The sequence below is a fragment of the Neolamprologus multifasciatus genome, chromosome 2, assembly GCF_963576455.1.
Source record: "Neolamprologus multifasciatus chromosome 2, fNeoMul1.2, whole genome shotgun sequence".
In the NCBI taxonomy this organism is placed as follows: Eukaryota; Metazoa; Chordata; class Actinopteri; order Cichliformes; family Cichlidae; genus Neolamprologus; species Neolamprologus multifasciatus.
Window position 1 is genome coordinate 19846062 of NC_140440.1, and position 13161 is coordinate 19859222.

General features: G+C 40.3%; 1 protein-coding gene and 1 non-coding gene across 2 annotated transcripts; both read left to right on the forward strand.

Annotated features, from left to right (window-relative positions):
* The first annotated feature begins 1316 nt into the window (after positions 1-1316).
* pabir2 (PABIR family member 2) lies at positions 1317-8723 on the forward strand. The gene is made up of 11 exons (XM_085175992.1): positions 1317-2268; positions 2374-2542; positions 2659-2737; positions 2833-2886; positions 3415-3458; positions 3561-3615; positions 3899-4000; positions 5267-5352; positions 5507-5571; positions 8045-8141; positions 8560-8723. Exons 2-11 carry the CDS (start codon positions 2418-2420, stop codon positions 8696-8698), a joined length of 846 nt encoding a protein of 281 aa, XP_085032118.1. The 5' UTR covers positions 1317-2268; positions 2374-2417; the 3' UTR covers positions 8699-8723.
* On the forward strand, positions 3669-3825 carry LOC146524246 (small nucleolar RNA U109). Its single transcript, XR_014869952.1, has one exon. It is a non-coding gene; the product is annotated as a small nucleolar RNA U109 (small nucleolar RNA).
* Positions 8724-13161: the final 4438 nt, after the last annotated feature.

The following is a 13161-nucleotide window of genomic DNA, read 5'->3' on the forward strand; positions in this document are numbered from 1 at the left end:
TGGTGTTGTAGCCCATTCCAGCCTTGTACAGGTCTACAATCTTTTCCCTGACATCCTTTGACAGTCTTGCCCATGATAGTGGAGAGACTTCAAACAATCAATCTTTAGGAGGCAGAATTCTTGCTTTGTTGGAGAACATCAAATACTTATTTGTGACACTGAGTGACATGCAACTCAATTCATAACTTGTTTGTTCATATTCTGTCTCTCGCCGTTAAAATGAAAGGTCCCATCATAGCTGTCATGGGGCAAGAGATGGGGTATGCTCTGAAAATGTATCCAGTGCATCAAAGGATGAAGAGAAAGACATTTTACCTAGAGCAAACATGCATGTCTTTACATCAACGTAATTTTGTGCTGAACACTGTGGGAGGTCAAGATCTCTGCCTAAGTAAATAAATAAATCTGGGTAAATTCCCAGATCATTAAACATGCAACTATTTTGCTGGTAATACCTGAAATGAGTAAAGAAAATCAACAGCAACATTTATGCAAGATAATTCATAATTTCATTGAGGGGGTTATATTGGTTGGGTCTGATTATTGGGGGGGGGGGGTCATAACTCCCCTGGACATTACACCTTGGTGTCTTTAGACTGTGGGGGGAAGCCTACACAGGAAGGCTCCAGCTAACCAGCAACCTTCTTGCTCTGAGGCAAGAGTGCCAACCACTAATTAATAATTACTGTGGTTTTTAATTTGTGCTGTTGATGAAAAGCCACTCATGTTTGCAGATGCACCGCTCACATTTGTTTTCATACTGACTGGATGTTATTTTAACTCTAGGCACTAGATTATATTCCAGTTTCATGTGTCAAGTCTAATGGAAACTGTATATTTCCTCTTACCTCAAACTGAGACTAATCTTAACCGTAACCAGCTGTGTTTCATGATGCTTATCAAGACCCAGCCTTAAATTAACCACTTTTCTCTGCCTAGTTTGCCTCCTCAGTGCAAGCTTCACTTCATTTATGACCACAAAACTGGCACCATAATAAACATGGTTATCTGCAGGTAGTAACCCGTGAAAACAGTAAGGACAGTCCATCCTGTACAGGGCCTCTTGTCGTTGTCTCAAGACCTGTTGAGGTGTTTGTTTTGCAGTAAATTTTTACTGCCGTAAAACCTTACTGAAATCTTTTAGCCATAATTATATTATAGATCTGAAAAAAAGTGTCCTTACAGAAAACATTAAGACTATACTTCATAAATTGTATGCCATTCTTTTTTCAATTAATCTTCATTGCTCGTAAGGAAGGATATAAACATCCGGAATAAGACAAACATAGCTGTCTCTGACAAACTATCGCGTCGTTAGCCGTCTTTGTGTGCCAGAGTAAATTTTGATTTCTTTGTAGAACTGGTGAATACCGGGGCTTGCCGTGAAATCGTTTGCATGTATGGAAATTGGAGGGGAACAAACGCACGAATGGAGCACAATACTTTCCGCCTGAGCACGCCGGCTAATGGAGCGCTTTTATTGGACAGGCCTGCTAACGCTAAAAAAGGGGGCGTGAACTTCGCTGCTAGCTTTTCGCTCTTGTGTGATCATCTGGGGGATCTGGTTCATTCTTGGCGGTGCCCAGCAGAAGCGTTTATTTTTTTTGATAGTCTGTGGACAATATTTCAAGCTGACACGGATTAATTCGTCTTGCGTGCAGTTGTAGCTGCAGGGCTGATGGACAAAACGTGAAGTGAGACGGTGACCCGGCCTTTCTCTTTCTGAAAATGGCATTGTGGTTAACTTAGCTAGTTAGCTTATCGGGCTAGGTAGCTGGACTCTTGTTGTCGCTGAGCCAACTGGCTTCCATTAGCTAGCTGTGCGGTGTTAGCTACAGGGTAGGCTGATGAGCATCACTACATGTAGCTCGGCTATTTTAATGTCGTTTGTAGTAAACTGAAAGACGAGCGTTCAGTTGGTGGACAGAGCGACCATTTGGCTAGTTTAACTACGGCTAGCTCATTTAAGGCGCTAACATGCAGCGGTAGTTTGGATCCACTCGTCACAAACTGCTGCCTTACACCAACTATTAGTAGGCATTGTACGGTGTGTATAGCCATGGCTCTCTAACAATCCATCAGGAAAGTTGGTGACCGGTTACAGACAGAGTTGATGAGGGGCAGCTTCGGTGAACACACTGCTGCTTTGTGGACTGGACGCCGTTATGGTACATATACAGCGTTAGTTTGCTTCAGCACCGGAGTCACCCTGGGCACGGGGCCTTGCAGATTGCCGAGAGTTACCTACACTGTGTTGGCTTGTCTTAGGTGAGCTCAACTGCCTGTTTACTCATATTGCTTCAAGAACATGTAAAGTTTGCACAGGTTGAAGATCAGTAATGTAACTTTACTGAGTCGGTTCGCCATTTTAAGTTGCTGAATCGGTGAGGGGTGGTGGTGAAGCGTTGTTTAGCGAAATGAACAGCTCAGGAGTCATGCCACAAGAAAAGATGGAACTGGATCTGGAAATCCCAGCTTCCATAGTTCCAAGCGATGGACACCTGAGAAGATCCAACAGTGCACCCATGATAAATGGATTAAGGTAGGGAAATCTGACTTTAATTTACTGCAAAGTTAACTCTTTCCTTATTCACACATTGAAATAAGTTCATTTGCATTGACATAATGGTTAAAGGTGTTCATAATTCGTCTTTGCAGTGATAACTCCCAGGTGTTCCAGAAGGAGGTCCTACGGTGCCGGAGAAATAGCACTACAGTTGTGAACAAGCCCAACATGGTACAGTGATTCATAAACACATACTGACTTGATTGAGATGCCTGAGTTACTGTAATGAGTGTTTACTCATTATCAGCCATGTCCTCCTTTTACAGGTTCCTTCATCGCCCATTCGGGTCCCGAGTACCAGACTTCATCAAATTAAACAAGTAAGGAATTGAGTTGGTTGCAGTAAAAGTAATTCCTGTGGAAGTTGAGCTCTTCAGACCAATGTCTACGTCGGCTGTAGTAAGAGACATGCAAGAGCAACCTCTTTAGGCATTCACAGGGTCCTTGATCTTAACAAGCTGATCAACTATTAGCATCACACTCCTGCAGGGCAAGTCTTGATTTTCATAAGAAAACACATGGGTGTTGGTGGTGGGGAGTGGTTCAGTTGTAGCATCTGAGATAAGACTCAGCCTGAAATGGGCTTGTTAATCTTGTACTGTGAACTGAAGCGCTTCTTCTTGGCCCCCATCAAAAAAAGATGTCTTTCTCTCTCTCTCTGCCATATTTAATAATATTTTAATAAGAGTACATATCATTTTTATCCAGGGGGAAAATGTAATGGGTCCACTTTAAAGAACATAACTCAGAAAAGTTCAAATGATGTGATGGTAGCTAATGTGATTCTTTTTTTTTTTTTTTTTTTTTTTTTTTTTTTTAACCTTTGGGTCTCTTTTGTTCTCTTGTAGGAAGAGGGCATAGATGTGATGAACAGAGAAACTGCACATGAACGGTAAGCTATCCATTTATACACACACTGTTTGAATGAGGAGATCTGCTGTGTTGTTGGTGACAGGCTGATGACTCCATGTTCTGATTGTTGTTGTGCACTCAGGGAAGTTCAAGCTGCTATGCAGATGAGCCATTCTTGGGAGGAAAGCCTTAGTCTGGTAAAAACTCTGTCCCATATATGTTGCTGATTATGTTCTGCTGACGGGCAGTTTTGCATGTTTTGGCCCCTGGCCTTTCTTGGTCTCTCTTTGTTACTATAGAGAGGACAAGTAGAAACATGCTAGAGTAACGCTGAAATAACTGGGAGTTAACAGGGCCACCAGTCTCTAAAGGTCAGGCTGAGTTGGTAGTATAATACTCCCACACTTGCAGTGTTGTTACTATTGGACCAAAGAATGCTGTAAACACATGGTGAACTGTGAAATCTTTAATGTTTTTTAGAGTGACAATGATTTGGAAAAGCCTGTATCTTCATCTCCAAAGCGAATCGACTTTGTGCCTGTGTCTCCAGCCCCGTCCCCAACAAGAGGAATAGGAAAAAAGGTACGTCTGACATTAACTGTGGTTAGAGTCACACAGTTATCGGATTATAGTTTCATTAACTAGATCTAGTTACTTACTATAACCCAGTTGACTAATAATTTAATTATGTGCAGCCTGCAGGGAACAGTTGGCTGCAGTGAAGCAGGAGCTTCTTAGGCCTTTAGCCTTTTTCCACTAGTACCTGTTTGGCTCAGCACAGCTCAACTCTGTTTGTAGGTTTTCCATTATGAGGTAGTGCCTGGTAAAAAGAGCCGATGTGATCCGGAAATGTGACGCCAGCAGACTGCATTCACAGATTGGCTAGTCAGTGGCATCACTTGATGAGTCATGAGAGGGTCTCCTTTGTGAAAATCAAAACGTCCCTCTTTTAAACCCAGCAACGAGCGTGATGGCCAGAAAAAACACCGTGATCCCAGAGTCTGGCAAAAAGCTGTAGACGGCAGATGTACCATCGCCTCAACATGCTGTGGTGTTCATGACTCATACACATGACTTCACGGGACTTTCGGCTGCACTGCTTTAACAACCTCATGCACATCAGGTGTTACCGGCTTGTAGTGAAAACCAACCCAAGTCGAGCCAAATTAGGTACTAGTGAAAAAAGGCTTTTAGTTTGCTGCAGCTCCAAGATGCAACATTTTCTCTTAAGAGATTCATTCGGCTTATTTCCAGCTCCACAAAACAATTTATATTTTTATATTAGCACTACACTTTAATGTCTCCGTGGTCTGAAACAAACAATTCTTGCTCCTCTTCCTTTATTTGTCCCCCTCCTGAGGTGACCATGTAAAACAATCTAAAACTGAGTATTTGGAGCAGTCTGAAGTTGGTGTTTGTCTCATAAGGATTATTAACATCTGAGAGAGAATTCTACAACAGCAAAGTTGACGATAGAAGTTTAAGGCAAAGTCTTAAAACTATCAGTGTCTTACTGACCAAACAAGTACTCCAATGATAGTTGCAAAGTGGTATGTCTTACTTCATAATGGGCCCACTTTAATTATTGTTTCATGTTAGATTTTGTATATAGAAGCCAATATTTATTTATTTTTATTTTTTTGTCTAAATTCTTTTGGTACAATAAAGTCAGATGTTTTTGAGAGGTTTATTTACCCCTTCTTTTGACATTTAACATATAAGGAACTCTAAAATATTAGAACAAAAAGATGATGATTAAGCAGTGATTTTGCAGCACTTGAATGTTATCAGTTGCAGATTTATCTAATACGTTGTCTATGTTTTCTGCTCTCCCCCTCTTACAAGCAGCAGTGTTTCTCTCCTTCACTACAAATTCTGGTGAGCAGCAATGGTCTCACTCCCAGCCCAATACCCAGCCCAACACGGCGATTTGGGTGAGTACCATTCTTTTGAGCTGTCACAGCTTAAAGTTAAAGAGTTAAAATCTGTCAATTACAGACTTTGCACAATTATGTTTGCAACTTCAGCTCATGCCCACAGTTTGTTGCTGTATTGATTTTAATTGTTCCTGTTTTCTGTCTTGTTCAGTCGACGGAGTCAAAGTCCGATCAACTGCATCAGAGCCAGCATACTCGGTCCAATAAAACGCAAAGGTGAGTCGTGCTTTAGACATGCTTTCAATGCTCTGTGTAAGGGAGGCTTTGCACATTAACGCATCAGCAAACGGACACACTCCTTCTGAGTGTGTTGCAATCAGACCTACCTCTGCTCTCTGTTTTGGTAGTCGATTTAAGTGTATGTACATCCTGGCATTTGTAACCTCTGACCCTCTGTGTTTATACGGAGATTATGAGATTGACCTCCCACTCAAAAGAGATGAGCTGTAATCGCATCAGTTTGCTGGTGGCGTCCTAAAACAAACTTTAGCTACCTTAAGCATATTTTACTTTGTTTTTAGGGTTTAGGCGTCAGTCCTCTGACTTGTCTGGTGTAACCTCTGCACATTGTTCTCTCTGTGGGATCAGGGGCCACTTTATTTTACAACACCTTGCTGAGGGAGGAGTTAATCATGGCCAAGGTGTTCATCTGTTTTGACTTGAGAGACTGGTGCTCACATCCAGTGATTAATGCCTGATTTAGACTTATTTAGGAAATCTACATCATAACCAGAAAGTGGTTTTAACTCAATAGGCTGTGACCTTCCACACCATTCAGTCTACGTGAGATTACTCTGAAAGGTCACAGCGAAGGGTTAAAAAGGGTTTCTGATCATGATGTAGATTTCTTTTATGGTTGGAACTAGGGTTGGATGATTTGATCTATAGTCCCTCCATTATGGCAGCACTATCCACCCTCTATAAAGCACAATGTGCCAAAAAATTCCCCCCAAAAGCAAAAAACTGGTGAATGGGCTCATTAAGTTCCAGTTTCTAAACCATCATGCAGTCAGAAGTATCCTGTTAGTGTCTTCTGTCATATAATGATGATCGATTTGAAAGTCTGGGCATGAAGACTTTCGGACTCGGACATATGTGTCGAAAGTGTTGATTATGGGAGGGATGTGAACATGCAACTTGAAACTTGAATCTGATAATGTTTAATTTAATGCATCAAAGGGGAAATGAGGTGAAAGTCGTCTTGATTTGTGAGCTCTGATGTTAATCATCACTGTTCTTAGACTACAGGACAAATGTTGTGGAAATGAGTCTTCGGTGGTCTTTATATTGATGAAGTTAATGTATTAAGCGCTGTGGTGCAGAAAATGCTTGTTAGGCTGGTAGGGCTGTGCGATATGACCAAAATCTCATAATCCGATATGAGACATTTATCGTCCTGACAACAAAATATATCACAAAATTTGTACATTTTCTGTAAATTCTGTGAATCTCGGGCAACTCGACTTGGTTAAAGTGTTTTCAGCTGGGCGTCGTGTACCTGGAGTCGAGGCACGGCCGCAATTTTCATTGAGTATTTATTACACGGCGTGCTGCGGGGAAACGCCTGTTCTAAGGTTTATTTTTTTTAGTACCTGACAGCTCTTTTGTGTGATTCAGTTTTATTTTGAAAAATCTGAACAGGATCTTCAACTTAATTATGAAAGGTTTATGTGGGGGAAATAAACAAGCGGACGGCGGAGCCACGCAATGATTTTACCGTTGTTGTTGCTGCTAATGACAACGCTTAAAAACAGCCACTTGTCCATCTGTAGTGTGGTTATATTAAATATAAGAGAGAACTTCAAGAAATTCTAGTGACCATCAAAACAATGAAAAAAATATTGCTGTCAACAGTTTATTTTGCGATACCACGAAACAAACAATAGTGTAATATGAAACGATAGATGTTTCATCTGATGTATCTCGTTATAGAGAACAGCCCAATAGGGCTGGACATGCCAGCCAATGTTATACATGAGATTCAAAATATTTTCCAAACAGACTTGATGATGTTGTGCTTGTGCCATATCTGTGGTTAAACAGTATCTATAATGGTTCATGGAAATAAAGATTCTTGGAAGAAAAACATTTGACTTGTGATCTGGACACTAAATGTTAATGCCACACAACTCGGTTTGGTTACATGTCTGACGAGCAGTCTCAACTCAAAGTCTCAGTCTGAGTCATCTGAAATCAACCTGCTCGTCAGTCAACAGACTGACTGCATGTTATTTCTAAATGGATTAAATCAGTGTGAGAATATTAAATCATTCTAACCTGATTGTTTTAAACTGAAATAACATTATATGAGAGGGTAACGAGTGTCACAACCGGTTCAGGCTGGTTGTTGCTGCTGCCATTGACCGATGCTGTAGCCAGTAAATGTGTGCCTGTGTATACACACAGACGGGTAAAGTAGAGTAAACTTATTGCAATATGCAAATTCTGAGAGGTTCACATTTGAAGCCTTAATTATTAAACGTGACATTTGTTTTGATTTTGTATGTGTGCGTGTGTACTTTGTGGTCCTCTGTTGACAAAACTCTGCCACGCTGCAGATCAGTATGGACGTGACTAGGTAAAAGTTCACCAAGTGTAAACTTTGCCTGTTCATCTGCCTGGTTCTTTTGTGAATAGTCGCACAGCTCATGTGTCAATTTCTAAATGTTGGACGCCTTTTACTCTGCAGGTGAGATGGAAACGGAGAGTCAACCCAAGAGGCTCTTCCAGGGCACCACCACCATGCTGTCCTCGGATGTCTCCAACCTGTCAGATCTCAGCTCCTGGTAAGTAACTCTCAGGCCCATCAACAAATAAGAAGCTGTTTAGATAATGATGAGCTTTTGAGTGCTGAGGCGGGTAGGCAGACACACTGGCTGTAAAAGCCAAGCTTGACTACTAGTCACCATCTCGTAAATGGAAAAACAAGGAAACCCCTACATGACGAGGATTTGAGTAATTAATAGGGGATTTTATTGAGCCTTGTTGATCCTGATCGGAATCAAATGGCAGTCGCCTCACTGGCAGTTTTATTTAAGAACTATTTACTTCCCATAGAAATCGAAGTATATTGATTCTGGGACGATTCTGTCTCATAGTTGAGTCGGTGTGAGTGCTGACATTTGAGATTTTGAGCAGTGCATTCATTCAGGGTGAATTAGTTATGCAAGCTTTTCTGAAGACTACCTTTTTCTTCCCTCTCAGTCACTCTCCTGATTTACTGGATGGAAGCCTCAGCAGCGTGGGCTCCTCCACCGACTCGCCAGGCAAAATGGAGGGAGTGTCTCCTTCCTCGTCCAGCAACTCACCCTTTGCTTCTCTCCAGGATTTGTCTCCCAAATGAGCATGGGATATCTAAGACTTTGGGGGGGGAAAAAAGAGTGGAAAAGGCTTCTCTCCAGGGAACCGGTTTCCTTTTCAGACCCTTCACATCGCCAACTACATTTCCTTCAAGTGGAGTTTTCCCCACACTTTCTTCTGACTGGCTGTTTTTATGGCTACCTTTTATGGAGGGTCTTGATTTTAAGGAGACTACAGCCATGGATGTATTTGTGTAAGAGGTAATCCTAGTAAAACTAGGACTGAGGGAAGTCGCTGTGCGCACCAGCTGCTAATTGATCTTGGATGGTGCCAGCCTTCGTAGGGATACTAATAAGTGGCTGTTGTATAAATCTGTCCTGCCAGTTCCCCTCACCAGAGAGAGAGACATTGAGCACTGGACATATAAAGACTACTTGGATGTGTGTATTTCCTTGTTTTTGTGCTGGAAAATGTCTGGCCCACTGGCCTTGGTGTGCGCACAGTCTGCAGATTTTGTAAGAAAAGATTTAACTTATTGTTTTCCTGCTGCCTGAGCAGATATTCTAAATATTTTTATGGTATAGGCTGTGAACTGTGGTGTTTGCATTTTTTTTCTTCCCTCCCCTTCAGCTCCAAAAAAAATGATTTGCTGCTACTTTAATTGGTAATTCTGAGCAATTAACGCACCCAGTGGTAAATCATGATCATTCCTGGTAGTCTCAACACTAAAAGTTCCTGTGTTCTTATCAGGATGATTTTTGTAGATAAACGTATGAAAATATGACTTCTTTTTTTCCCCTTGTTCCTTCTGGCAAAGTGTTCTTATTTATGGACAACACATTTGTTATAAAATTGGATTGTGGTAGCGTTCTATCGGCAGTAAACCATCTGTGCTGTCATTTACACCAAATCAAGTGACTGCTGGAACACGAGGCAAAAAAACAGCACCATCACATTGTGAGTAAAGAGACTGCTCTTTCTGCTGTGGTTACACTTCTTTCTTTCTTCTTTTTTTTTTTTTTCAACACATATTGCACAGGATGCTTGGTCCTGTAGTGTTTCAGCCTGTGTGAGTCTTAAGCAGGAAACAACTAAATTTAAAGAAGAAAAAAGTCTGACTACAATATGTAGAGGTTAAAGCCTGCACTGTGATATTTGCACCTAAATTTGGTTTCATTTGTCCTGACCCCAGTGTTCATATCCATCCGTATAACTCGATACTTCCGAACCCCTCTGTGGCTCTGTAACCTTAAATATTTATGTACAAAAAGGAAGTGATTGTAAATCATTTTATGGAAGTGTGCCCTTTTAATTTAAACAAGTGTGGTTGCAGTTCACTTACTGAATGGGTTTTTTTTGTTTTGTTGTTTTTTTTGTTTTGTTTTTTTTTTTTTTTTAATAAAAATAGGAAAATGTTGGGGGTTTCTGCTCGCCCGGCTGTTTTGTTTTTGTTCCCTTCACTATGCGTTTTTTTTTTTTTCTTCTGCTCATTTTATGAAGTGTTCAGGGCATGAACTTAGCAAATGATATCTTGCCTATGCTCGTCTTTTGTGACTGCTATTGTAGCGGACATCAGGAGTAAATAAATTATTTCATTATGCTTTTGTATCAGTGTTTTCTTCTTTATTAGCGCTTGTATATGGAAGACCAAAACTACCAAAATAAAAAATTCCCGAAATCTTAGTCCAATGGCAACGGAAATTGGAGTTTGTGGGGTTTTTCTCAGTTTATGACTGCCAAAAATCCAGAAAAAATAAGGAATGAATTAAAGAAATATCCAATCAAATGCACTGGATATATTTAAAAATCCATATAAAAATAATGCATGGGGAAAATGGGAAACGATAAATATTGGAAAACAAACATTAGGAAATGGCAAAGTTTAATCTGAATGGCAAGTTTCACATTTCATCAATTATGGTAACCAGTATTTTTATAGGACATTTTGTGCATTTATTTTACTACTTTTTTTTTTCTTTTTTTTTTTATTGAGTCAATTATTGATTTTTCTCAGTTGTAGTACTTCATAAACCAAAACATACAAATTAAATGTGGATGCATCAAGGAGCAGGACAGTGTTACCAGTTCTTTTAGAAGTAAACAATATTGCTAAAAGTATTCACTCGTCTACCTTCACATATGAACTTGAGTGACATCTGATTCTTAATCCATAGGATTTAATGATATAGTGATAACAGCTTCAACTCTTTAGGAGTGAGTTTATGGAAATGTTTTACCATTCTCCCAGAAGCACATTTAAAAATAAACTATTTATATAGCACTTCTCAAAACAGAGTTCAAAGTGCTTCACGTTTTTGAGGACACTGATGTTGGACGAGGAGGCTGTGTGCCTCAGCATCCACTGACACCACTCTGTGATTTTACTGTTGCTGTTGTTCCCAGTTGCTTCCACTTATACTACTAACAGTTGACTGTGGAACAGTCATGGAAATGTCCATGGAAGTGATTGGAACCCTGAATTTGCTCACAATTCAGTGATTTGGATGGGTGAGTGAATACTTTTGGGAATGTAATGCAAGTCTCACTGCTGCTATACTTGGGATCATTTTCCTGGTGCATGACCCACTTTCAGCCAAGCTTTACCTGTCAGACAGATCTCTAGAATACTTTGGTATACAAAGGAGTTCATAGTTGTAACGATAGTTAGTTGGTAGTAAGGGGCCCAAAGTGTGCCAAAAACATTGCCCAACTGTTTTTAGCCAACCGATAATTATGTAGCCTAATAGTTGCAGGGACATTTATCAAAATTCAGCTCAAAATGCCTCAACAGTGACATCTGCAGGCTAGAGGGGGCAGAGCCTGCATGAGTGTGGGCAGAGAAAAGGACAGCAGGAGCCTGACCTCTGCAGGATGGGATCTCTCATTTTATTTTAATGCACTTCAGTTTTTTTCATGCTGATGCTTGTTGTACCACATGGTAACAATGTGCACAACTTAAAGTCAGTATCTGCAGTTGTGATAATAGTATCATTATTAATATATTGTTATTATTATATGTAAATGTTTGTTTATTAGAATAAGATCGAACTCTCTGAACATTATTAACTAAGAAAAGATGGCAACAGGTAATTTCCTAGTAATTAATCTATTTATTATTTGAGGCATTATGATTGTGCTGTGGTGTTTACAGGATACACGCTGGGATTCCCCTCCAGGCTTTTTAAAGGGAAGCATAAATGCTGAGATAAAATCTCAGTTTTGTTTCTCTTCGAAGGTTTTGGGAGTTCAAACTGCAAAATTTTGATGAATAAGAAGCTGAAACAAAACATCCAAGGTCCATCCATATCCTGTAGTAATTTGCAGATTTTCTTTCAAATTATGTTTATTACGTTATGTTATGTTTCAAGCCCAGATATACTTGAAGTTTCAGTGAGTCAGTTTTGAGAAGGAGTTTGTACCAGTTAAACTATGTTTCAGTATCTCAGTTTTGTTTGAATAGCTTGAAGTAAAAATTCTAAAACACAGGGCTCCTCACTGCTTGCTCTGCAGGAAGTGGTGAGAGAGAGAGTTCTCAGAGTCCTTCTGATCACTGCATCTCAGATTTTGAATAAACTTTCCACTGATGTTAGAAAGGCCACTTTGAATTGAATCCCTGCCACTCACACAGCAACATAAAACCAGGCCATTGTGTCCCGCTCCATTAGAGATCACATGGTCCTGGCCATCCTGACAGGAATCAGAGAGATGTACACTTCACAGCAAACTTTGCACAGGTGCTGCTCATTAAAACTGTCGATGTAACAGTTTGCATGCTTCCTAATTACACTTGAGACTTTTGCTTTGGTGGATCAAGTTGGAGTCACTGAACTTTGTTTTCAAGACAGTCCCTCAATAATCAGTCAATCATATTTCATTTGTGTTCTTTTCGTTTTTGTCGGGACACTTTAGATAGTGGTGCCCAAGCTAAAATATTCACAGATGCTTTGGGTGGCTTAAAATATTCTTCCTTAGATGTGATTAAAAACACAAGTTGAAATAAGTATTTGTGCTGTTAACATGTGTCCACGTGGGGATGATGACTGTGGAGAAATGACTGTACTAGAAAACACGTAGGTTACTGGATGCAACAACTTTATAATAGTCCTTTACACCGTTTGTTTGGGGAGGCCAGACTTTACTCTGCGGTGGATTTGATCACCTCTTCTCACTCCTGGTTGTATTTAGCTGTGTTTTGTTAATATTTATGTAATTTCATAGTACTTTACTTTTATTAATATCTTAATACTTCATAGAACGATGTGTGCATAATGTCTTGCATGCCATCAGACAACCCTGTGCATGCGTATCCTCCATCTTTGCTGCTGGAAAATGCTTCCACAGATTTCAGTTCAGCATTCTCTTGAGTGTCACGTCCCTCTCTGTATAATTACTTCAGTGTTATTACTCTGCCTTATTTACAGCTTTAGAGGCAACTGGTTCCCAAGCAGCTGCAAATCATGTTGCTGTGAGATGACACCCCTCCTCCGAGGGAGACCACTGGATTAT